Source organism: Wyeomyia smithii, chromosome 3 (genome assembly GCF_029784165.1).
Source record: "Wyeomyia smithii strain HCP4-BCI-WySm-NY-G18 chromosome 3, ASM2978416v1, whole genome shotgun sequence".
In the NCBI taxonomy this organism is placed as follows: domain Eukaryota; kingdom Metazoa; phylum Arthropoda; class Insecta; order Diptera; family Culicidae; genus Wyeomyia; species Wyeomyia smithii.
In genome coordinates this window covers 206,186,624-206,214,123 of record NC_073696.1, presented here as the reverse complement: position 1 = coordinate 206,214,123, position 27,500 = coordinate 206,186,624, and the positions used below count along the sequence as shown (strand labels likewise).

Below are 27,500 nucleotides of genomic sequence, written 5' to 3'. Positions count from 1 at the left end.
CTTTTTGTGTATAATGCGCAGTCATAAGACACAATAAGTAACAAAAAATTGTCCTAAAGTAATAAAATGTTCCCCGTTTGCGTTGGGCCTATAGGCTATCAGTTTCGAGATGGAATATTTCACCTCGGTAGACGGTATATTTGTTATTAGACTTAAGTGTGAAACGGCAATCAATGGAATATACAATCAATTCATAACTTTAGAACTGTCTTTCCGAGACAACGATTGACAGTTCGGTGTTGATCCAACAAATGCCATCATCAGTCTTCAGCATGTCAATAAATACTTCATCCTGCTGCATCATCTCTTCTGACTTCCTACATCTTACACTGATCGTAAATATTTTTGTGTCGGTACTTATGAGATAATTTTAAATTATGTAAATAAATTCAGCTGATTAAAAAAACTCTCTCCCTCGCGCACTCATCGAATACGCTAGCGTTCAGTATAGATGAAAGCTTAGTCCGGACTGCATCGTCTCAAAAACCAGCTAGGAACTACCAAGAGTTGTGAACACGTTGTAATTATCGACGCAACCTTGACACGATGGCATACTCCGCGATTAAAGTGACGTTAATGCTAATTTTGCCGTCCATTTTGGTTTCGGTCATAAGCCAGCGAATTGTCGATCAGGCCTGCCCGGACCCAAAAAGTAAACCTATCTTGACAAACTTCAACTTGAAGCGAGTAAGTCTCGAGTCGGGGCGTGTGGATACCTAAGAATTTACATTTTGATAATTACACCTTGCTCGTTGGCACCACTGAAGTGCCGTTATCAAAGTGTAGATAATTAGGAATCCAGCAGGTGCAAGTAAATGTGTATTAAAGTGAAGAAATTCCCTTCCAAGTTTTAATATTAAACTTACTTTGACTATCCGAAGAAAGAATAACTTTTAATATACACAAATTGAATCATTGAAAAGAGTTTCCAAATGCAATTTAAATAATTACAAACATCAAACTCGGTGCAATTTTCAACTTGCAGTACATCACAGGAAAATGGTACGAAATTCTTCGATACGATCAGCATTTTGAGCGTGGTTGTGACTGCGGATATGCCACATACAGCGCGAGGGACGACGGTTCTATAAATGTTGAAAATTGCTGCGCCCGGTTACCAAACACCACAAAACACTGCTCCGTCGGACAGGCCGTGGTCAGCTTCCCGGATGAAATTCCTTTGCGTGGCAAGCTGAACGTTACCTTCGGCGGACGTAAGTAGGATGCACCGAAAAGCTTTTAATCTAATATTTCACAACCCGTGAACAATTTTACAGCCCCTATCAGCTCCAACTACTGGATAATGGATACCGATTACGACAACTATGCTGTTATTTACGCTTGCAAAAATATCTCACATAGTAAATCAGCAGAAGCTGCGTGGGTGCTGTCCAAGCATAGAACAATTTCCTCAGAAGTTCGCCCCATCGTGGATGGACTGGTAGATCAATATCTGTCCCGGTCCGATATGCGAATCACAGAGCAAAGCCAATCAAAGTTTGTCCCTGTTCATTTTTTCACTCAAAGTTTAAACTATTTTAATGAAATCTCCTTAATTTTCTTATCTTTTTTCTTCGCATTTCTTTCGCGTGCTTGTGCACCAGATGCAAATAGCAGCGCACTGAGCCAAACTAGTCTTAATTGATCCGGAAAACTTTCAACTGCGGGGAATCTTATCATCAACAGCAAACAACGCTAGCAGTGGATCGAAGACTCGGCGGTGATTGGCCTGGGCGGAGCACATCACAGCTAAAGAAAAAAGGCATTCTTGTTTTTAACAGCTTTGCGAAGACACCGCAGAGTTTTCGAACCAATTCTCTCCAATCGAAAGAGAACGAGAAACTTTTTCTGCTAATAAAATTTCTGTTTATTTTTTGTTTATGGGGTCTCAGTTATTTGCAGCTCTGGGTTCGAATGCGAATGGAAAACACGACAACTCAATTGTCCTGGGAAACTCAGTTTATGTTTCGTTCGAATTGTTTCTTCGGTATTAATTAGCCTCAGTTGTGTTTTCTATGTGAGGCTACATTCGACCGCATCGAAACTTCAAACTCGTTTTTACCAAAAAATTAGCTCACCGCAATCGAGTTTTGTTTGCTTTTTTACTAATCGTCGGCTGATGATGGCAAAAGTCAAAATGAACCGTGCTAGCTTCTGGTGAGTAAAGTGGTTTTCTATGAAGCCAAGTCACTGAATGCCAGGAACAACAAATTTAAAATATAACCAATCGACCAAACTGACCGAAAACATCAAAGCGCAGCAAATCATGAAATAATTGGTCAATTAAAAAATTCAGCATGAGCCATGATATTGATATCGATCACAATGTTATTTCCAGAGAGCAAGTATGCAAAAATAAACATGCAACTAAAACAACTACGCCCATGTCAATGCTTTTTAACAGATTCGACAGTGCACTGCAGTGGCACAATTATCACGAAAATTCATGTAGCTTTCAAAGAAAACAAAATTTCGCCTGGAAATTTTATACCACATTCAAATTGCCTCGAGCAATTCCACTCATTATGTCCAGTATTTCGCCAATTGACTGATTCTAATCCTCACAAAACTTTTTTGATATGCTGGCTACCGTATAACATTTCTACTAATCATAATTTATATCACTAGAACAAATTTTAACAAAAATGTTTTAATTAAATTTGACGAATTTCGCATATTTGTCGCATTATTGATTACCTATTCAAATTCGTCAATCTCCACACAAATTCGCATATTCACTTTTTCAGAAGTCCAAATCTTACAAACACTACAAGCAACTAAACAAGCATAAGACCAATTAAAGCAGAGATACTGTAGCCACATGTTATATATAACCTTTACATTGAAAACGCATTCACGAGCTCTGTTTTGACGGTTATTTCCTTTGTCGACAAACCTGCTTTCTGCGATGCCTTTTTGTTCTAGATTTAATAATCTCACTGGATGCTCAGTATCACCAAGCGCTGAGCAGACGAATTTCTCACTTCTCCCTTATTCCTGGTAGTAAACCTGCCATAGAAACCGAATGAGTTGAGCGACGCTAAACTAATAACGACTACGCTGCAGACCGCATGCAAATGAGAGATCAGTAGATGTTTGAAGCAGTTAGCAAACGCACGATCGCCCCGCAGAGTACCGGTTTTACACGAGCATACACAGTTGCACTATCAACTTATCAACCAACAGCCAAACAGATCAACCGAAAGTGGGCGTTCAAAATGTTATCATCGCGCGCAGTTTCGAATTTTTTATTGTTTTTGGCGTTGATTTCGATAGCGGCTGCAGTGATCTACGAAAAAGACTGCCTGAAGTTGGATGAATTGTACGACTTTAAAGAAGATCAGGTTAGTAGGTTTTTTTGCGGGGATTCCAAACAATACAGAAAAAACCTGATGACTCAATAAAAGAATCCATTATTCGCAACAATGAATACGCAAAGGACGGAGGATAATGTTTGAAAGTAAGTAAATCAAACTTTTTTTTTTGTTTTAGTATAGCGGCAAATGGTACGAAATTCGGCGTCTGTCCGATCCAGATGACGCCGAACCGGAGGATTGCGTTCAGGAAAAGTACACACGCCTGAACAACAAATTGGATTTTGAGGTTATTCGATCTGTTCAAAAGACGGCCGCTGGGAATCCTGTTTACTCGATTGGAACCATGAGCCCAAGGTCGTATGAAAACTCGAAAGTCCCACAGTTCTTTCTACGTTACAACACTACAAGCAATGCAGATCCAGGTAAGTCAATATTGGCTGTGCTGCTCGCGGATCTCCCGGTGTGTTTACTCTTGCCTAGTATTTGCTTTAGCAAGTAAACCGATAGCCTAGAAACAATCTATTGAGACGTGTTCAAACAGAAATGCTAAATGTAATCCACGTGTGATTTGTTTCTACATTGTACTATGTATCCTTCCTCTTAGAAATTATATTGTATGTATTTCAATAATTTTTCAGTCATGTTCAAGCTTCAAAACGATTCTACTCGTTTGGTAGATTTGAATATCATTTCAAAATTTTTAATTTGTTTTAATCACCTCAGTACGTTGATATGATAGGAATTTTATTTATATTTTATTAAGCTCAACTCAATTATTTGGATTTACCAGAAACGTCGTTTCATGACATTGGTTTATAATGTAAAATCACGATTATTTTCCCGTAAGGGGCCATTTAAAAATGGCAATAACAAATCATGATGAATAGATACATGGTGTAACGGTATGTCAAAATGCATAGTCAGCCATGTTGATAAACCAGTTGACATGGCATCGGGTTGTTTATAAACAATAATCAAATTTTTCAGCTGCAGTGGATAAAGAAAAATTGGCTTTGATCTGCTTTCATCGGCCGCGCATAATACTGTTGATTTAGATCATCAAAAGGCTGTAGCCCAAACATATTTCTGGTCTTAGGCGAAAGCAAAACCCAGGTGCTACATTCTTCTTGAAATTTGACCTTCTGTTTATTCGACATAGACTTCGCAACCAACCGTTAGTGTACAGGACAATTGCGGGGCTGCCGCTACGATCCTATTGACTCTGACAGTCTCTTCCAGCCGAGATTCTAACATGCGAAGGCTGGCTTGTTAGGCCAGCATCGTTCCTTGAGGTCCAAGGCATCCGTACCAAAAAAAAAACGATAAATAAAAACCCGAACTTTAACACAATTTATTTTAAACTAATCGGCCTGCAGTTGAACGGTTTCCCAGTCTTTGGTGCCTGTTTTGAAAGATTTTGCTGCGCGAAGGGACTTTCAGCACTTGCTGTACTTTATAGAGATTCCTTGAGCCTTATTTTTCATTTAACCATTTTAATCCAGAGCGCCTCGTTTTTATCTCATTCCCGATACAGTTTCATCAACAATTAGGTGCTTGTGTTGCTATGCTGATCAGCCAGATTCGCGGTATATACCTAGCTGGAAAATTCTGTAAATTGTATTTTCAATTATAGTCATCAGATTCGCAATATTGGCTATTTATGCGCGAGACCATATTGGCTATTTATGCGAGAGACCCAGCTTTCCCCTGAATCTCTAACGACTTTTCTGCCGCTATTCGCATAACAGTCCTATGTAAAATCTGGGTGTTTTCTTGTTTTTTGTTTTGGCATACTCTACAAGAATAGCCAATAAAAAACCAAGGTTTGTTCCCCACAACCTCGATTTTTTTTTGTTCTCTGAATGTACTACGTCCTTATTTTTATCATAACAGTCCTAGGTTTTTTCGCATATAACCTTCCCTCGAAATCCTTTTAATGAAGTTCAACGTGAAATTGCTTTCTATATAAAGTATAAATTAAGTAGAACTGTGTCGAGGCATCAACCATAGAATACGAAATAATGATAAAAGTTACTTGAAGAAATTAACACTCGGTTCTGCAAAATAATCAAAATAATCGACAATGTGTCCGGATGTGTTTCTATAATCAATAACAACTAGTAGTATTACAGTAAACAGCGCACTTTCCCGGTTCCGGCCTGAACGAAGGATATTCGTAGTTCCGGATTTCATTCCCACATCCGGTTCCGGGGTCCATTTATTACCGAAACAATTCCGTCAAATTGAAATTTGGAATCTTTGGCTGCTGCTTTAGAGTAGTATCTTCAAAGATAATTTGATTGCTAATGCGTTGCCGGAATCCTCCTTAGAATTATCGTCTTCACTTCTATAAATCTTTAGCAACTCAAGAGCAGACATTTTCGAGCACATAAACAAAAAAATGCCAAAAGAAACTGCGTTTTGGCAAAAAATAAACAAACAACCACTCGAACGTAGGCGTAGTGTGCGAAAATTTTGTTGATCGATGGGTAAAATATTCGCATAGGGTAGATGATCCAGTAATGGAGGGTCTAAGCACCAGTGTTTTTTAAAAACGAGAATATCGATATTCAAATCGCATATATCAAACCCATTTTTCTTTGGTGTTATAGAAAATATCATAAACTGTCATGTACAATTACAGTTTGTATATGTTATTAACAAATTAAGTATGAAAAATTAATAATTGTACACCAATCTTATGTTTCAGTTATGGAGGCAATGTTCCTATAATGGTGGAAACTGTGCCAGTAATGGTGGTAGTTGATTTTTTCATAGGCTGCAGCAAATGAATTACGATTTAGTTGTTTTTATGCTTTAAGGTAGCATTCCAAACCTCTTCTTCCACCGTGGGCAATCGTCTAGCATAAGCTGTGATAATTATTCGTTTTGAATTTAATGGTGAAAAAATTGTGAGATTATTTTTTTTATTTTTCCTGTAGGAGGCTGAACCACTGCGACCATTGGTAGTAGATCTATTGTGGTATGCTCCGATTTAATCCAGGTGCATTCAATTTCGGCGCATAACTGTTATTAAGTTGATGTCCAATTTTGATTTGCACGTGTATCCCAGTCAGATATCACAATTCGAATGAAGTGTAATATCTGAGAAGTGCTTTTGTTCCAGATTTCGGAAGGACTTAGAAATCCTTTATCGAGAATACGCAGTCTGCGTTGTATTAATACTATGTATTCGCAAAGTAGGTGTTCAGAGGTTTCATTCTCATGTCCGCAGAAGCGGCATTTCTCGTCATTGAGTCCGCCCATCTTCTTCAGATGGTACTTACTCGGACGGTGACTAGTGAAAAGTCCTGTTATCGTACTTAGGTCATTTTTATGGAGCCTAAGTAGCGTCATGGTTTTTGCGTAGTTTGGTTTTATAAATTTTTTTGATTGCCGTAAACCAGATACAGCATTCAAATTTTTACTTATGACCATCCTCTCCCACTCATCTAGTTCTATTTTTAAAGCTCTTGATGAGACGCCACAGACGGGTTCTGGTCCTATAAAATTTTCAGAAGAGCCTTGTCTTGCTAGTGAGTCGGCTTTTTCATTGCCTTCAATTCCGCAGTGTTCTGGTACCCAGTATAGTAAAACCTGTTTTTTTTGTGCTAGCCGAAGTGAAAGAATGCATTCCCACACTAATTTTGATTTGCAAATGGGTGCTTTAAGCGCTTTGAGTGCTGCCTGACTGTCGGAGAAGAAACAGATATTTGCGTGTCTGTAATTTCTCTTTAGACAGATGTATGCACATTCCATGATTGCGTATATTTCAGCTTGAAAAATTGTTGGCCAGTTTCCCATTGAGATATATTCATTTATTCCTGGCCCGGTGATGCCAGCCTCGGTGGCTTTATTCATTTTTGAACCATCGGTGCAAAAGATTATTGAGCCCTGTCGAACTGCTGGACCTCCTGTTTCCCAAGATTACCAAAGGTTTTGCTACACACCCACAGAGCGCTAGTTGCCTTCTTGATTGCATTTTCAATGTGTGTGTTCTAGTTTAATTTATAATCAAGCCATATTCCTAGAAACTTAGTTTCAGTGGATGTGTTCAGATCAGTGCCATCGAGCCGTAATTTTTTTATCGTGTATTTCCTTCTTCGTGTGAAGAAAATAATAGTTGTTTTCGAAAGATTTATAGATAAACCCTCTGTCCTGCACCATTTCAGTGCGAAATTTAAGGCCGATTGCATATGGTTGGATATAACGCAATCGAATTTTCCTCTGACAATAATTACTATATCGTCAGCAAAACCGATCACCTCAAAGCCCCTTTCAGTGAGGTTTATCAAAAGCTCGTCAACAACTAATGACCAAAGCAAAGGTGAGAGAATACCCCCTTGCGGACATCCTCTAGTTGTTTTTCTCATTTGGAATACACCCCCTAAGTGGGCGATGATTTCCCGATGTTTGAGCATAGCATGAATCCAACTTACTAAAATGTCATCGATGCCGTGCTTGCTCATAGCTTTTCGCATTGAGAGATGGGAGGCATTATCAAATGCTCCTTCGATGTCAAGAAATGTAGCCAGTGCAATTTCTTTTGTTTCGATAGTCTTCTCGATTTTGCTAACCAGCAAATGTAACGCGTCTATGGTAGATTTGTTGTTTTGAAAGGCAAATTTTAGTTTATTCAAAGGATTAACCGAACGGTTTGAACCGGTTTCAAGTGAACGGTTTTTATTTGATAATCAATCAGTTTTTCCATAACCTTTAAGAATATAGATGTTAAACTGATTGGTCTAAAGGCTTTCGGAAGTATTTTGTCGTGTCTTCCAGCCTTTGGAATAAATATAACTTTGGTTTGCCTCCAGCTCGTAGGTATGTAATTTAGTGTTAGACTAGCGCGACAAATCTCGGTAATGAGTGGAATAGTTAGCGGTTTACTCTTTTGGAGCATAATTGGCAATATTCCATCCATCCCCGGGAATTTGTAAGGCTGAAATGAATCAATTGTCCATGCGATCTTCGACTCACTGAATATGGTGCCGGCCAATTCCTGAGCTTCTATCCTAGCTATACTATGACTAGGCGATATTTCAGTACGATCCCGCACCTCATCAGTGTTGATAGCGCATGACCCTGGGGAGTGACGTTCCATCATAACACTAAGTGTTTCCTGAGCGTCGTTGGTAAAAGTACCATCACCCTTCCTCAGCCTACCTAACCCGTTGGAATGATCTTAAGATAGGACCTTCTGTAACCTAGCCAAAGTCGTAGTGTTTTCAACATTTTCGCCCATGTGTCTCCAGCTATTTTTTCTTGATTTTCTGATTTCCCTGTTGTATTCGGTCAGAGACTTTTTATAATATTCCCAATTTCCCGTGTTTTTTGCTTTATTAAAAAGTTTCCTAGTGGACTTTTTTAGCTTTCCTAAAGTGTTGTTCCACCAAGGTGTACTTTTGTTGGATGACTTCGTTTTAAGCGGACAGCTTTTCAGTATAAACAGAAAGAAGTTTGCTTGTTATTAGCTCAGATGAGAACTCTAGTTCTTGAATAGTCTTGATGTTTTGTTTTTTCAGAAGTCTTTCTGTTGATAACTTACTGTAGAACAGGTTCCAGTCGGTGTTTCTGGCATCCCTGTATGTTTCCGGTTGGATTTCTCCAACTTCATAGCTGAAGAGAATTTGCCTGTGATCTGATAATGATGTTTCCTCAGACACATGCCAGTTTGATATTTTATTTGAAAGTTTGTCGCTCGACAGGGTTAAGTCTAGGACTTCCTGTCGTATAGCGTTGATGAAGGTTGGGTTATTACCTCTATTACATATCTCAATGTTGTTAGTTAGTATGTAATCTAACAGAAAAATGTTGTTAGTTAGTATGTAATCTAAATTGTGAGATAAAAAACAAACTACTTCTTTTGCTCCAGATGATGCTTCGCAATGCTAGAAGGATCTTATCCGGTAGTTTTACCCCACTCTACTTTTGATCTTTGTGTCTGCTCAATTTTGTTCTTCAAATCAAGGGACACTTTACGAGCGCTTGTATGAATCAAAAAATTCGAATGTTTTAATGAAAATATAAAAGAAAAACAAACAGGTCATGAAACAATTGTTTAAATAGTCCAAATCAGAGAAAATCAGCAGTAAATAACCATTGTGCTGTATCACATTAGCGCTTGGAAAGCTTTGAAGCTTGAAGAAGCTCAAGTTTGTCCTTCTGCATCGCATCAACTTTCAGCTGTTCTGTCATCTCTTTTCTCTGTTATAACCTTGCGTTTCGGTGGTACCTACCACTGAAGTAAGGTGAAATAAAAACTTACCTATAATATCAAAATGTAAGAATAACGGTAACTGGACTGTATTGTGTGAACCAGAGTCAGATTTACACACGAAAGTAGTTCGCGCACCACATTTTGTTTATATCTGCTGAGTTAAAACCTAACCTCAAATGTTAGCTGGAGCACTACCACTATTACTGGAACAGGGGTACTTGAATTGTTCCTATAGTAGAGTTTCAATTTATTCAGTATTCTGATGATTATTTGTGATTTTTTCGATTGATTATGGTAAGAAAAATAGTTAAGAACAATTCTGCGAAGACTATTGCACAGAAATCGTGTTTACATTGATATTTCAAGCTACGAAATTTCACTGTTGCGTTACAAATTTCGTTGGAAACTTGGTGTTTTTGTCACTCTTTAATGAATTAATAAATACAAAGTGTTTAAATAAGATTTCAAACCAATATAGTTTACCAAATCGTAGACATATTCCCACAGAATCAATAAAAATTATCTGATAATATATTATTATCCCGGAAAATGCCCTAATAACGCTAAATGCTGGTATACCACCATTACTGGTACACCCACCATTACTGGCTCATCTACCCTAACACCCAAGCAACCAGAGGTTCGAATTTCACTTACCAAACGAACTTAGAAGTTTACATAAGGTTCTGATTTGGTTCCGCGGAACTTTCTTGCTGAACAACAAGACACATTACTCACAAACCGAACTTCATTCTAAATAAAGTACCGTCAACACCTGAAAGCAATGTAAAAGATCATGAGAAGCTGCTTGTTCCCCTTTATTGGAACCTTAAAGTTTACATAAAGTTCAAACGTGAACTTCAAAACCCCCGGAAATTAAAGTTCGGTTAACATTTTATCCGTACTTCTAATCAGCACGAAAGTTCAGTAGAAGCTGCTTACTACTCTTCATTGGAACCTTAAAGTTCACACGTGAACTTCAAACCCCTTAGAATTCAAGTTCGGATAGCATTTTATCCGTACCTTTAATCAGCACGAAAGTTCAGGAGGAGTATATGTCGTACTTCATTTCCACTTCAAAGTTCATGTTAAGTTCTGACTCGTGCTTTACTCTATTCTGGCGAAAGTGAAGTTTGCTTCAGGATTAGTGATAAAAAATGAGTTTTTCAAAAACAATAAAAATTGTGGTCTATTTTATTATCATCGGAATTTTATTATCTAAATTAATGGCAAAAAGAAAACAAAGCTATGGTTCCAATAGGTAATATTAGGATGCTTAAAGGTTTCTCTATCTAAACACTTTCTTTTGTTACCTTACAGAAAATCAATTATGAATTCAGATACCCATGAATGTACAGGTCAAAAGAAAAAATAAACCGGTTGTAAGCTGTGAATTCCCGTTAGACATTTGCTGTGCGTGATGCTTTCATCCCTGCGCAATTTGCCCAAATCTTCTGTGTTTTTATGTAGGCCACAGCATGATATTGCCGGTTTTGGAGGTCCGAATCCATTTCTCGGACACCACCAAGAGTTCCCTGTGTTCCAAGGCGTTGGTCGTTTCGACTGCGGCACACAGCATATCTATTGACCGAAAAAGTTTTTATTGATTTTGAACATTTATCATACTTTGTATATACTGCTTACCAGAATAAAATTCCAGTAAACGTTTGGAAGGAAAATATTGCGTGCACAACCTTTTTCAATTACATTACCAACGAACTGCAGCAAAATCAAAACAAACTAGAGAACTGTCAGACTGAAGTTCACATTGCGCTCTGCGTGTACTTTTTCTGAAATTGAAAGTTCCGAAAAAGTTCCGCGTCAGCCTTTTCTGAACTTCCAAGTTCTCATGAGGTTCCACCTGTACTTTATCTGAACTTCCAAGCTCTCTCTTTCAGTTCCTAGCTATGAACGTGTAATGAAGAGAAACCAGCACATCGAGTAAAATCGATGCTGATCTCATATAGCGGGCACGGAGCAGTGGTATGAATCTAGGCTTCAAAGAGGGAGGACTCGAGTTCGAAGCTTGTGTAGTAAGTTGCGAGAAAAAAATTATGCAATTTAATAATAAATAAAGCCAGACATTATTATGGGTATTCATGTCGAGCTCGTAAACAAATACCCAGCCGTAAAAATACTCACCTCCATTGACGAGTAATGGAAGATACACAGTTTACGGCTGGGTATTCGTATACGAGCTCGATGTGAAGACCCCTATTATTCTTCTGATCTAAATTGCTTCAGTAAATGATTATCATGGGATTGATTAAGCAACACGAATGATGAGTGCGGGAATTGAAGAATTGCAAATTGGTTTTTATTTTAAGTATGTTGAAGATTTTATTCAAGCTGAATAGCGCTCTGTTCAGCGACCTAACCGAACTTAATGAGAACTTTCTAGTTCGGTTTAGAAGCTGCTTTGCATGCTACTCGAAGTTTATTCAACAAATGCGAACTTGAAAGTACGGTTAGTTACTAAAAAATTGAGCTGAATAGAATTCTATTCATGATCGTTAGATTGGTTGATTAGTCTATGTATTCTACTTTTATCCGAACTTTTGGTTACTTGGGCAGTCTCGCTGCTGTTTTTTAGTAAAAAATCTTGTTATTTTTGTGTTTTTTGCGTACGAAACATTCGTTCCTTAAAAAGCGTGTGCATTTGTGAAAAGAATTTGTAATCAAAGCAATAATACTCTTGCAAAATGATCATTATATCGAAATACTTCCAGTCGCATTTTTTTCGACTGCTAAATTTTCGACAAGAGACTGTTATGCTTAAAGCGGCAGTATGACAGAAAGGAAGGTATTTTGTCACCGTGGTAAGTGACGGATTTTTATACTTTTCCTCTATGCTCAACTCTATTACTCTTCATCTTTCCCGAGCCTCGTTAGTTACTCCTAAATGCATGAAAAATAGTTATGCGTAAAAAAACTTTATTTAGTGTGTATATTGGTATATTGGTATTTGCGAATTCGTATCGTAACGTTGTAAAACTTTATTGTGAGCAATAAATATTCAACAGACCGAAACAAATGAATTCTGAACTCATTAGTACCACACATGCAATGTGAAATGTTCGGCATAATTTTTTACAAGGGTTTTTAAAAAAGTGCACTAATGATTTCAAAATCAGCTTTTTGATCAAAATTTTGTCTTCAGCAAAACAATAAAATATTATGATATCTGGAAACAAAAAATGTATAATGAATAACAGAAGGTGCAGATATTGCGATTTGAACAGTTCTATATGCTAAAGCTTGAAGCAAAGCTAACCAGCGTCGCTATAGTCTGACGACTTTTAGATAAAAATGACTCTCTATATCGAGTCATTTTTGATCAAAAGTTGTCAGACTATAGTGGCGCTGGTTACCTCCGCTGTGTAAGAACGAAAGGGATCGAAATATTTGCGCTAAACGTGCAATACCTACTTCCATATTAACCGTAAAATATGTTTGAACTCTAAACCTGATTGACCTACCTGATTACTATATATATATATATATATATATATATATATATATATATATATATATATATATATATATATATATATATATATATATATATATATATATATATATATATATATATATATATATATATATATATATATATATATATATATATATATATATATATATATATATATATATATATATATATATATATATGGGGAGCTGATCGGTCTATCACCGTTGGTAGTGGCGGGCGACTTCAACGCGTGGGCAACTGAGTGGGGAAGTCGACGCACAAACCAGAGAGGCCGGATCTTGTTGGAGGCTTTGGCGAAGCTCAACATAGATCTGGCCAACGTCGGCTTGAAGAGCACCTTCAGTAGAAACGGCGCGGAGTCGATCATCGATGTGACATTCTGTAGTCCAGGATTGATCACGAACTGGAGGGTAGACGATGGCTACACTCATAGCGACCATCTGGCGGTCTGTTATAGCGTAGACTGTAAAACGAGACCGCATGTGGCGAGTAGAATTAACACTCCAGCTCCTCGCGGGTGGAGGATATCACACTTCAACGAAGAGGTATTTGCGGAAGCAATTAGACTAGAACACGAGGCAAGCAGAATTCGTAACCCGAGCGCTGATCAACTTGTTGCCATACTTTCGCGGGCGTGCGACGCCACTATGCCTAGGAACCGCCAGCCTAGGCATGGAAGGCCACCAGTCTACTGGTGGACCGACGCGATAGCGGACCTCCGCAGAGCGTGTCTTCAAGCGAGAAGAAGGATTCAACGTGCGCGAACCGACGAAGAAAGGGAAGATCGTCGAGGGGAATTCAGTTCCGCAAGAGCGGCGCTTAAGAGAGCAATAAAAGCTAGTAAACGTGCGTGCTTCGAAAGACTGTGCGCTAGTGCCAACACTAACCCGTGGGGTAACGCCTATAGGATGGTGATGGCCAAGACTAAGGGTGCGATGGCGCCCGCAGAAAAATCACCAGCGATGCTTGAGCGGATCATAGAGGGACTCTTTCCACGCCACGAGCCAAATCCTTGGCCTCCGGCTGGCGAGTCACTTCACCGACGTTCCAGTATCTCAAACTCAGACCAGAGGTGGTCGGCCAACCTGCCGAACACCCAATATATGAGTGACGGCGTTAGCCGTGCCGAGGCAGAGGAGGCGGAAACGGTTACGAATGAGGAACTCATCGCGATCGCCAACTCCCTGAAGGTGAGCAAGGCACCGGGATTGGATGGGATTCCGAATCTGGCTGTGAAGAAGGCCATCAAAGAGGCCCCCAGACTATTTCGGGAAGTCATGCAGAAGTGCCTGGATGACTGTACATTCCCAGACAGATGGAAGCGACAGAAGCTGGTCTTATTGCCGAAGACAGGGAAACCACCTGGTGACCCGTCGGCATACAGACCGATATGTCTGCTCGATACGGCGGGTAAGGTGCTCGAGAAGGTTATCCTCAATAGACTGGTTAGGTACACCGAATGTGCAAACGGTCTGTCGAGTAACCAGTTCGGCTTCCGAAAAGGCAAGTCTACGGTGGATGCTATTCTGTCCGTCACCAAAACAGCAGAGGTAGCACTCCAGCGTAAAAGATGGGGCATTCGCTATTGCGCAATCGTCACGTTGGACGTGAAAAATGCGTTCAATAGTGTTAGCTGGGATTCCATAGCCCACTCGCTTCGGAAACTAGACATTCCGGTGTCTTTGTACAGGATTCTGGAAAATTATTTCCAGAATCGTGTGCTAGTTTACAGCACAGACGAGGGTCAAAAATGTGTCCCAATTACCGCAGGGGTTCCACAAGGTTCCATCCTGGGCCCGGTACTGTGGAATATCATGTACGATGAAGTGCTGAAACTAAAGCTCCCTCAAGGGGTTGTGATCGTTGGGTTTGCGGACGACATCACACTTGAGGTCTACGGCGAGTCGATCGAGGAGGTTGAGTTGACGGCTTCGCACTCTATAAGCGTCGTCGAGGACTGGATGCGCTCCAAAAAACTGGAGCTGGCGCATCATAAGACGGAGATTTCAGTTGTCAATAACCGCAAGTCGAAGCAACAGGCGTTGATCAGTGTCGGGAATTGCACCATCGCCTCTAAGCGCTCCCTGAAGCTGCTGGGGGTGATGATCGATGACAAGCTCGCCTTCGGGAGCCATGTCGAATATGCCTGCAAGAAGGCTTCAATGGCTATTGCAGCATTATCTCGCATGATGTCCAATAGCTCAGCAGTGTACGGCAGCAAGCGGAAACTTCTAGCTAGCGTGACTTCGTCCATACTGAGATATGGCGGGCCAGTGTGGTCCAAAGCACTAGGTACTAGTAAACATCGGAGTAAGTTGGAAAGTACCTACAGGCTCATGTGCCTGAGGGTTGCGAGCGCGTATCGAACTGTGTCATACGACGCAATCTGCGTCCTGTCCGGCATGTTGCCTATCAGCATAGCCATTAAGGAGGACGTAGAATGCTTCGATCAACGTGACACAAGGGGCATACGAGGTACCAGAAGATCATTCTCGATGATCAGATGGCAGCAGGAGTGGTCCAATTCCGCGAAGGGTAGATGGACGCATCGACTTATTCCGGATGTATCCGGATGGGTCGGGAGGCGCCATGGAGAAGTAAACTTCCATCTGACACAGATTCTGTCAGGCCATGGTTGCTTTAGGCAGTATCTACACAGATTCGGGCATGCGGGGTCCCCCATGTGTCCCGAGTGCGCGGATGCGGAAGAGACTGCTGAGCATGTCTTCTTCGTGTGCCCTCGTTTTGTGCATGCGCGGAGCGACATGATGGTAGTGAGCGGGCCAGACACCACTCCGGACAACCTAGTTCGGAGGATGTGTAAAGACCCAAACATTTGGAGGGCGGTTTGTACAGCCGCCTCTCAAATAGTTTTAGAATTGCAAAACAGGCGACAGGTTGACCACCGACACGCCAGTGTTAGCTAACGGCCAGTCTCCAGGTTAGTTAGCTAAGTTAGCAAAAAGACCTAAAGAACCAAGAGGGTGCACAGAGCACAAAAGCCGCTCCCCGAAGCAATACCTAGCGGTGGTCCCGGGGAGTATTATGGGCTGGAGACTGAAGGGGTTTTAGTGGGTCCGGTCACTGATTCAAACCAACCCCACACTCCCTGAGGTTGGTCACCTCAGGGGTTTGGATGCAAATTTCCCCTTCACCTGAAACAAAAAAAAAAAAAAAAAAAAAAAAAAAAAAAAAAAAAAAAAAAAAAAATATATATATATATATATATATATATATATATATATATATATATATATATATATATATAGATATTTTTTTTTTTTTTTTTTTTGTTTCAGGTGAAGGGGAAATTTGCATCCAAACCCCTGAGGTGACCAACCTCAGGGAGTGTGGGGTTGGTTTGAATCAGTGACCGGACCCACTAAAACCCCTTCAGTCTCCAGCCCATAATACTCCCCGGGACCACCGCTAGGTATTGCTTCGGGGAGCGGCTTTTGTGCTCTGTGCACCCTCTTGGTTCTTTAGGTCTTTTTGCTAACTTAGCTAACTAACCTGGAGACTGGCCGTTAGCTAACACTGGCGTGTCGGTGGTCAACCTGTCGCCTGTTTTGCAATTCTAAAACTATTTGAGAGGCGGCTGTACAAACCGCCCTCCAAATGTTTGGGTCTTTACACATCCTCCGAACTAGGTTGTCCGGAGTGGTGTCTGGCCCGCTCACTACCATCATGTCGCTCCGCGCATGCACAAAACGAGGGCACACGAAGAAGACATGCTCAGCAGTCTCTTCCGCATCCGCGCACTCGGGACACATGGGGGACCCCGCATGCCCGAATCTGTGTAGATACTGCCTAAAGCAACCATGGCCTGACAGAATCTGTGTCAGATGGAAGTTCACTTCTCCATGGCGCCTCCCGACCCATCCGGATACATCCGGAATAAGTCGATGCGTCCATCTACCCTTCGCGGAATTGGACCACTCCTGCTGCCATCTGATCATCGAGAATGATCTTCTGGTACCTCGTATGCCCCTTGTGTCACGTTGATCGAAGCATTCTACGTCCTCCTTAATGGCTATGCTGATAGGCAACATGCCGGACAGGACGCAGATTGCGTCGTATGACACAGTTCGATACGCGCTCGCAACCCTCAGGCACATGAGCCTGTAGGTACTTTCCAACTTACTCCCTCAGGCACATGAGCCTGTAGGTACTTTCCAACTTACTCCGATGTTTACTAGTACCTAGTGCTTTGGACCACACTGGCCCGCCATATCTCAGTATGGACGAAGTCACGCTAGCTAGAAGTTTCCGCTTGCTGCCGTACACTGCTGAGCTATTGGACATCATGCGAGATAATGCTGCAATAGCCATTGAAGCCCTCTTGCAGGCATATTCGACATGGCTCCCGAAGGCGAGCTTGTCATCGATCATCACCCCCAGCAGCTTCAGGGAGCGCTTAGAGGCGATGGTGCAATTCCCGACACTGATCAACGCCTGTTGCTTCGACTTGCGGTTATTGACAACTGAAATCTCCGTCTTATGATGCGCCAGCTCCAGTTTTTTTGGAGCGCATCCAGTCCTCGACGACGCTTATAGAGTGCGAAGCCGTCAACTCAACCTCCTCGATCGACTCGCCGTAGACCTCAAGTGTGATGTCGTCCGCAAATCCAACGATCACAACCCCTTGGGGGAGCTTTTGTTTTCAGCACTTCATCGTACATGATATTCCACAGTACCGGGCCCAGGAATGGAACCTTGTGGAACCCCTTGCGGTTAATTGGGACACATTTTTGACCCTCGTCTGTGCTGTAAACTAGCACACGATTCTGGAAATAATTTTCCAGAATCCTGTACAAAGACACCGGAATGTCTAGTTTCCGAAGCGAGTGGGCTATGGAATCCCAGCTAACACTATTGAACGCATTTTTCACGTCCAACGAGACGATTGCGCAATAGCGAATGCCCCATCTTTTACGCTGGAGTGCTACCTCTGCTGTTTTGGTGACGGACAGAATAGCATCCACCGTAGACTTGCCTTTTCGGAAGCCGAACTGGTTACTCGACAGACCGTTTGCACATTCGGTGTACCTAACCAGTCTATTGAGAATAACCTTCTCGAGCACCTTACCCGCCGTATCGAGCAGACATATCGGTCTGTATGCCGACGGGTCACCAGGTGGTTTCCCTGTCTTCGGCAATAAGACCAGCTTCTGTCGCTTCCATCTGTCTGGGAATGTACAGTCATCCAGGCACTTCTGCATGACTTCCCGAAATAGTCTGGGGGCCTCTTTGATGGCCTTCTTCACAGCCAGATTCGGAATCCCATCCAATCCCGGTGCCTTGCTCACCTTCAGGGAGTTGGCGATCGCGATGAGTTCCTCATTCGTAACTTTTTCCGCCTCCTCTGCCTCGGCACGGCTAACGCCGTCACTCATATATTGGGTGTTCGGCAGGTTGGCCGACCACCTCTGGTCTGAGTTTGAGATACTGGAACGTCGGTGAAGTGACTCGCCAGCCGGAGGCCAAGGATTTGGCTCGTGGCGTGGAAAGAGTCCCTCCGCCATCGCACCCTTAGTCTTGGCCATCACCATCCTATAGGCGTTACCCCACGGGTTAGTGTTGGCACTAGCGCACAGTCTTTCGAAGCACGCACGTTTACTAGCTTTTATTGCTCTCTTAAGCGCCGCTCTTGCGGAACTGAATTCCCCTCGACGATCTTCCCTTTCTTCGTCGGTTCGCGCACGTTGAATCCTTCTTCTCGCTTGAAGACACGCTCTGCGGAGGTCCGCTATCGCGTCGGTCCACCAGTAGACTGGTGGCCTTCCATGCCTAGGCTGGCGGTTCCTAGGCATAGTGGCGTCGCACGCCCGCGAAAGTATGGCAACAAGTTGATCAGCGCTCGGGTTACGAATTCTGCTTGCCTCGTGTTCTAGTCTAATTGCTTCCGCAAATACCTCTTCGTTGAAGTGTGATATCCTCCACCCGCGAGGAGCTGGAGTGTTAATTCTACTCGCCACATGCGGTCTCGTTTTACAGTCTACGCTATAACAGACCGCCAGATGGTCGCTATGAGTGTAGCCATCGTCTACCCTCCAGTTCGTGATCAATCCTGGACTACAGAATGTCACATCGATGATCGACTCCGCGCCGTTTCTACTGAAGGTGCTCTTCAAGCCGACGTTGGCCAGATCTATGTTGAGCTTCGCCAAAGCCTCCAACAAGATCCGGCCTCTCTGGTTTGTGCGTCGACTTCCCCACTCAGTTGCCCATGCGTTGAAGTCGCCCGCCACTACCAACGGTGATAGACCGATCAGCTCCCCGGTGGCTCGGTCGATCATCCTTGCGAACTGCTCGGTAGACCAACGAGGCGGAGCATAGCAGCTGCAGTAGTACACTCCGTTCACCTTGGCAACCGCGTATCCTTCGTTTGAAGTTGACACTATCTCTTGAACCGGGAACCTGCTCGTCGTCCATATTGCCGCCATACCGGACCCGTCCGAAATCCAGTTACCGTTTCCGGAAGGAATTCGGTAGGGGTCCGAGATTATGGCGATGTCCGACAACGACTCAGTGACTGCTTGGTATAGCAGTTGCTGAGCCGCGAAGCAGTGGTTCAAATTTAGCTGTGTCACTCTCACGCCCGTGGCTTGCTAGTCGGCTTACCGGCCGTGCACCTCGGGCCTCCCATTATGTGCTTTGCGTCACGCTTCCCGGCGCACGCCAAGCACTTCGGGGGCTCTCCGCAGTCTTTGCTTTTGTGGCCTGCAGCACCACACCGCCTGCATAGGGAGCTCCTGTCAGGCCCCTTGCAGCTAAAGGACTTGTGTCCTTGCTCGAAGCATCGAAAGCAGACCTCCGGCGGCTGGTAGATGCTGAGTGGGCACATTGACCAGCCCACTTTGAGCCTCGCTACCTTTATATTAATATATATATATATATATATTTATATATATTTATATATACATATATATATATATATATATATATATATATATATATATATATATATATATATATATATATATATATATATATATATATATATATATATATATATATATATATATATATATATATATATATATATATATATATATATAATTTTAATTTAAGGAGTAAATGTAGTAATGAAGATAGAAAATTAAACTAACTGAAAATATGATTGTAGAAACTACGAAAAATATAGTTCAGCAGGTGGGACTCGAACCCACAACTTCCAATCTCCGGTCAGATGTGTTCCCGTTACACGACCGCAGAACGTTAAAGACGTAGTTCTAGAATCGAGTTTTGTATCGCTTATCCAATTCTCGCACTTCGTACATTTACTCAGTAGAGACTATTATTTAGAGCTGGCTATTGTTTCAACACCCTCAGTGGAAGTTGGAATGACTTCTCAGTCAGTTCTACTAGAGAGTAGAGATGGCAACTTACTGGCACGTTTCTATCTCTCACACTGAGAAGTCATTCCAACTTCCACTGAGGGTGTTGAAACAATAGCCAGCTATAAATAATAGTCTCTACTGAGTAAATGTACGAAGTGCGAGAATTGGATAAGCGATACAAAACTCGATTCTAGAACTACGTCTTTAACGTTCTGCGGTGGTGTAACGGGAACACATCTGACCGGAGATTGGAAGTTGTGGGTTCGAGTCCCACCTGCTGAACTATATTTTTCGTAGTTTCTACAATCATATTTTCAGTTAGTTTAATTTTCTATCTTCATTACTACATTTACTCCTTAAATTAAAATTAAAAATAGCATGACTTTGCTTAGAGTCGGAAAAAGAAAAGTATATATATATATATATATATATATATATATATATATATATATATATATATATATATATATATATATATATATATATATATATATATATATATATACTATATATATATATATATATATATATATATATATATATATATATATATATATATATATATATATATATATATATATATATATATATATATAACAAATATATTTAACAATAATATATTTAACAAAGAAAACAATTTTTTTCATGATTTTTTTACAGTGTATATTATTTTTTAGAAGGACAAAATTATTGTGTAACGGGTGACACTGAAAATTTGGATTTTTTTGAGGCTTTCTTACTCCCGACAAACACGCTTAGAGAGAAATTAAAATATCGATATGAAAGCTCTCTCTTCCTCTCCTCATCATGCCAGTTATTTTTTGTTTTGTTCATACATGCCCAGTTGTGTTCAAAATAGTATCGAAATAGCTTTCCGGAAGCGCATTGTACAGTTTGCTATGAACTGCACAACAATTTTGGCAAAAAGCTCATGGTAAACCCTTTTGAAAGCGAAAATCTTCCGGTTTTTATTGTGTATTGTTTTCTGCGAACCTCAAATATAGCCCGCCAGGAAGGTAGTTTTAGTGGTAGCCAGAGTAGTGGAGAGGAAAGACTTTTTCATTTTTGTCAAATCATGGTTCAAGCCTAATGGTTTGGCTATCAATCAAAATGTATACCAGAAGGAATGTTTGAACAGCATTCTTCCATTTCTTCCAAAACACCATACAGATGAAAAGTATTTGTTTTGGCCAGAGAAATATCATCACAGTACGTCAAAAAAACACAAACCTTTCTAAACAACCAGTCGACTCCATTCGAACTCCAAATACGCAACCCAACAAATCTTCCTCGGTGTCGTCCAATCGAATATTTCTTTGGGATTTTGAATTCCTTCGGTGCAAAAATAACTGGAGATCAACGATTTGTGAACAGTTGATTGGTAGAATCAAAAGATGCATTCGAAAAGCAGACTTGCAGGCCGTACAACGCTCTTGTTCCGGCATCATCAGAAAATTTCGTCGGACAGGCCGGTAACGGACCTTTCTTAAATGTTCACTTTTTTGGCATTTAATAATGAATGTATTCTCATGAGAAAGTAATCAGTTTTTCTTCAAATTAATCCACCTTTTTTGACAGCAGTAGAAAAAAATTCAAATTTTTAGTTGTCACCCGTTATAACTTCGCCGGAGACACTTTACCGATAAAACAAACCGTTTTGGCTCCGAAAATATTTTTTTCATTATCATCGTTTTTTTTTTTTTTTGAAAACAAAACAGTTTATTTAGATGTATATATATATATATATATATATATATATATATATATATATATATATATATATATATATATATGTGCCTGAGGGTTGCGAGCGCGTATCGAACTGTGTCATACGACGCAATCTGCGTCCTGTCCGGCATGTTGCCTATCAGCATAGCCATTAAGGAGGACGTAGAATGCTTCGATCAACGTGACACAAGGGGCATACGAGGTACCAGAAGATCATTCTCGATGATCAGATGGCAGCAGGAGTGGTCCAATTCCGCGAAGGGTAGATGGACGCATCGACTTATTCCGGATGTATCCGGATGGGTCGGGAGGCGCCATGGAGAAGTGAACTTCCATCTGACACAGATTCTGTCAGGCCATGGTTGCTTTAGGCAGTATCTACACAGATTCGGGCATGCGGGGTCCCCCATGTGTCCCGAGTGCGCGGATGCGGAAGAGACTGCTGAGCATGTCTTCTTCGTGTGCCCTCGTTTTGTGCATGCGCGGAGCGACATGATGGTAGTGAGCGGACCAGACACCACTCCGGACAACCTAGTTCGGAGGATGTGTAAAGACCCAAACATTTGGAGGGCGGTTTGTACAGCCGCCTCTCAAATAGTTTTAGAATTGCAAAACAGGCGACAGGTTGACCACCGACACGCCAGTGTTAGCTAACGGCCAGTCTCCAGGTTAGTTAGCTAAGTTAGCAAAAAGACCTAAAGAACCAAGAGGGTGCACAGAGCACAAAAGCCGCTCCCCGAAGCAATACCTAGCGGTGGTCCCGGGGAGTATTATGGGCTGGAGACTGAAGGGGTTTTAGTGGGTCCGGTCACTGATTCAAACCAACCCCACACTCCCTGAGGTTGGTCACCTCAGGGGTTTGGATGCAAATTTCCCCTTCACCTGAAACAAAAAAAAAAAAAAAAAAAAAAAAAAATATATATATATATATATATATATATATATATATATATATATATATATATATATATATATATATATATATATATATATATATATATATATATATATATATATATATATATATTTTTTTTTTTTTTTTTTTTTTTTATATTTTGAAAGACAAAATTTGTATCTATCTATAATAAATAAAATAAAAAAAACTAGCTACGTATCCATCCAAATGTAGAAAATTGTGATTTGATCATGCGAATAGTTCGTAAGTACGATTGAAAATTGTCAAGCCAACGTAAACGACGTGTCCGATTTTAGAACAACCTGTTCTTATCAGGACAACCAAATGAATAATTAAAAATTAAACATTTTTCTCTACTGCTTTTGCACTAGCATTGCTGCTTTCAATCCAACTGGTTAAATTAGTTCTAGGTTCACCTTGCGGTCGTTGCCTGTTTTGTTCAAATATACATGGCTTATTTGATCTTTGAAATAAGTCGACTTCCGTTGTTTTTTACAATTAAATGCATAACGGTTATAATAAAAGTCCGAAAACCTTTGATTTGACACTAAGATTGTTGAAATCAGTTCAGCCATTTTTGGGTAAACGACTGAATTTAAAAAGGCGTTCGTTTCTTTTCATAAGCCATAAGTCTTGAATTTCATGTTTAATCATAACGGAATTCATCGGTTAGGGACAGGGCCGGATTTAGAAGCTGGGGGGCCCGGGGCAAATTTGTTTGTGAGGCCCTCTTTCCTTAAAACATTTAGAGGTAACGTTCTGGAAGGTGACGAGCAAAAAAAAAAGGTCGCTTTAGGACTTGGGGGGCCCTTTCAATCGGGAGGCCTGGGGCATTTGCCCCCTTTGCGCCGCCTCAAATCCGGGCCTGGTTAGGGGTTTTGAAGACAACTTCTTCATTTGATTTCAACTATGTTCAGATGGGATGTGTGGTTTCTGTGGTAATGAAGTTCAATTATGTATTTTTCCAAATTTTGTATAATATTTTCACTTGAGTACTTCAAAAACTTCTGTACTCGGAAGAAAACGACGTAATTATTCAATTTCTATCGAGAAAAATATTGTAAGAAATTAATTCGATTCACATTCGATCACATTAAACGTGAAATGCAGACAAATTTTATAAAAACTCGTAGATCGCTAAAACTTGAAGAGTTGGAAATTTTGTACATTCTGTAAAGTTTCATAGAATTTAGAGATCTACAACTTTGTCGAAAACCGCAAAGCTCTAGTGTGTAAGGGAAAGAAGTTGGCATCAGAACGCTACCTTCCCGGCTAAACTCCGAACCAATTCAAGCATCCAAAATTAAGGCCTAACTATGCCAAGAAACTTTGTAGAAAATCGATAAGTCCTGAGAGCGCTAATAATTTCGTTCCGCTAGATTCCATTCCTGGCCCGGTGTGCAATGTTAGTAAAAAAATAGCTTATTATGCGCCAACTAGAGCTTTTATTTGAGACTAATAATGCGAAAATCGGCTCGACCATTTCTGAGAAAAGTGAGTGAACTTAAGCAGTCTTTGGAATATGTTTCTTTCCAAAACGTGATTTCACGTTCACATACATAACGGACAAAGTTACAGTCCAGTTACAATAAAATTAATATTTTTTTTTTTTTGAAAGACAAAATTTGTATCTATCTATAATAAATAAAATAAAAAGTAACTAGCTACGTATCCATCCAAATGTAGAAAATTGTGATTTGATCATGCGAATAGTTCGTAAGTACGATTGAAAATTGTCAAGCCAACGTAAACGACGTGTCCGATTTTAGAACAACCTGTTCTTATCAGGACAACCAAATGAATAATTAAAAATTAAACATTTTTCTCTACTGCTTTTGCACTAGCATTGCAGCTTTAAATCCAACTGGTTAAATTAGTTCTAGGTTCACCTTGCGGTCGTTGCCTGTTTTGTTCAAATATACATGGCTTATTTGATCTTTGAAATAAGTCGACTTCCGTTGTTTTTACAATTAAATGCATAACGGTTATAATAAAAGTCCGAAAACCTTTGATTTGACACTAAGATTGTTGAAATCAGTTCAGCCATTTTTGGGTAAACGACTGAATTTAAAAAGGCGTTCGTTTCTTTTCATAAGCCATAAGTCTTGAATTTCATGTTTAATCATAACGGAATTCATCGGTTAGGGACAGGGCCGGATTTAGAAGCTGGGGGGCCCGGGGCAAATTTGTTTGTGAGGCCCTCTTTCCTTAAAACATTTAGAGGTAACGTTCTGGAAGGTGACGAGCAAAAAAAAAAGGTCGCTTTAGGACTTGGGGGGGCCTTTCAATCGGGAGGCCTGGGGCATTTGCCCCCTTTGCGCCGCCTCAAATCCGGGCCTGGTTAGGGGTTTTGAAGACAACTTCTTCATTTGATTTCAACTATGTTCAGATGGGATGTGTGGTTTCTGTGGTAATGAAGTTCAATTATGTATTTTTCCAAATTTTGTATAATATTTTCACTTGAGTACTTCAAAAACTTCTGTACTCGGAAGAAAACGACGTAATTATTCAATTTCTATCGAGAAAAATATTGTAAGAAATTAATTCGATTCACATTCGATCACATTAAACGTGAAATGCAGACAAATTTTATAAAAACTCGTAGATCGCTAAAACTTGAAGAGTTGGAAATTTTGTACATTCTGTAAAGTTTCATAGAATTTAGAGATCTACAACTTTGTCGAAAACCGCAAAGCTCTAGCGTGTAAGGGAAAGAAGTTGGCATCAGAACGCTACCTTCCCGGCTAAACTCCGAACCAATTCAAGCATCCAAAATTAAGGCCTAACTATGCCAAGAAACTTGGTAGAAAATCGATAAGTCCTGAGAGCGCTAATAATTTCGTTCCGCTAGATTCCATTCCTGGCCCGGTGTGCAATGTTAGTAAAAAAATAGCTTATTATGCGCCAACTAGAGCTTTTATTTGAGACTAATAATGCGAAAATCGGCTCGACCATTTCTGAGAAAAGTGAGTGAACTTAAGCAGTCTTTGGAATATGTTTCTTTCCAAAACGTGATTTCACGTTCTCATACATAACGGACAAAGTTACAGTCCAGTTACAATAAAATTAATAGGATTTTGTGAAGCAACTAGACCTTCCATACGGAACTAGTTTTGTGAGAATCGGTCCAACTATTTCTAAGAAAAATGAGTGAGTTTTAACAGCCTCAGGAACACGTTTCTTTCAATAACTTTTGAACCACATGTTTAATCTAGGGATGGGACACCTATCGATAATTATCGTTAGTATCGATGGTTGCCGGATATCGAAAGAATCGTTAAACTTTTAGCGTTATCGATAGTTATTGATATTTTCCTAGCATTGGTGTTCATACTTCACAATGATGCCAGAGCTGAAAAAAATAAATTGGCCTTGCCATTGTTGAAAGAGATTTCGATGCTTGTTCGCTCTCACCCGAAACCCTCTTTAAAATTGTTAGAAAAATGAGAGATAATCTTTTTCGCTCACTCTTACTTGTACGGACAACGACGAGATTTCGTATAAGTGCAAATTATATGTGCGAAAAAACTTGTAACTAAATATTGTTATTGGGGCCACTAGACCCTTCTTTTGCAACTAATTTCGTGAATATTTTCCTAACCATCTCTGAGAAAAGAGGGTGAGTTTTACCAGACTTTGGTATATTTTTTTTTATAACTGTGAGTAAATTCGTCATGTTCTTTCAATTTCAATCTGCTTTATTACAAACAGGAACGTTTTTCGGGCATCTATGTTTCAAAAGCTATAAATACATGCACAAAGTACCGCAAAAACCTAATTATGTTATTTTTTCCAGACATTAACGTAGACATAGTAAAAACCGATTACTTAAACTACGCCATTGTATACGCATGCAACTCTATCAACACCACAACTTCGTCAGGTGAGAAATGAAAAATGATTTCAACCTTTTTCGGGTCGTAACTTCAAATCACTTCATTCCCAGAAAATGCATGGGTCCTATCGCGTCATCCTGCTATTCCGAAACACGCCGCTGATGTGATCAATAAATACTTGTCAGAACATTTCACTCATCAGCAGCACAAATGGCGTGCAACGGAACAGTCGGAAACATTCTGCAAACCCACAACAATTCACGAACAAACGTCTGGAGCATCGGTCCACAGAACCGTTTGGTTTAACTTGCCGCTCACTTTAATTGTGGTTTTAGTTACAAAACTCCTGTTATAGATCCTGTAAAAGATTTTTTCAGTTAAAAATATATGCGCATGATGAAACAATGTTGCAGCTAGTTCATCAATCACCCGACTATCGTCCGTATTTGTTATCTGTTTGTTTCGTACAACATTGTAGGAAGCACTCGCTCCACTCGAAACGTGTCGACAGCTTTAAGCTCAGCATACATATTTCACAAACATACAGCCATTAACAATGAAAGAGAATCACGCTAATAAGTTTCTAATTGACAGAAAGGGAATGCTTCGTACAAGCGACAACGACGGACGAAAAGAAGCTCTGTCGA

At 40.5% G+C, this 27,500-nt stretch overlaps 2 protein-coding genes across 2 annotated transcripts; both read left to right on the top strand.

Annotated features, from left to right (window-relative positions):
• The first annotated feature begins 424 nt into the window (after window positions 1–424).
• LOC129730778 (apolipoprotein D-like) lies at window positions 425–1,879 on the top strand. The gene is made up of 4 exons (XM_055690345.1): window positions 425–687; window positions 986–1,214; window positions 1,278–1,497; window positions 1,605–1,879. Exons 1-4 carry the CDS (start codon window positions 547–549, stop codon window positions 1,612–1,614), a joined length of 600 nt encoding a protein of 199 aa, XP_055546320.1. The 5' UTR covers window positions 425–546; the 3' UTR covers window positions 1,615–1,879.
• Window positions 1,880–3,022: 1,143 nt separating this feature from the next.
• Window positions 3,023–27,258, top strand: LOC129730776 (lopap-like). Its single transcript, XM_055690342.1, has 4 exons — window positions 3,023–3,344; window positions 3,493–3,739; window positions 26,814–26,900; window positions 26,964–27,258. Exons 1-4 carry the CDS (start codon window positions 3,093–3,095, stop codon window positions 27,206–27,208), a joined length of 831 nt encoding a protein of 276 aa, XP_055546317.1. The 5' UTR covers window positions 3,023–3,092; the 3' UTR covers window positions 27,209–27,258.
• The last annotated feature ends 242 nt before the right edge of the window (window positions 27,259–27,500 follow it).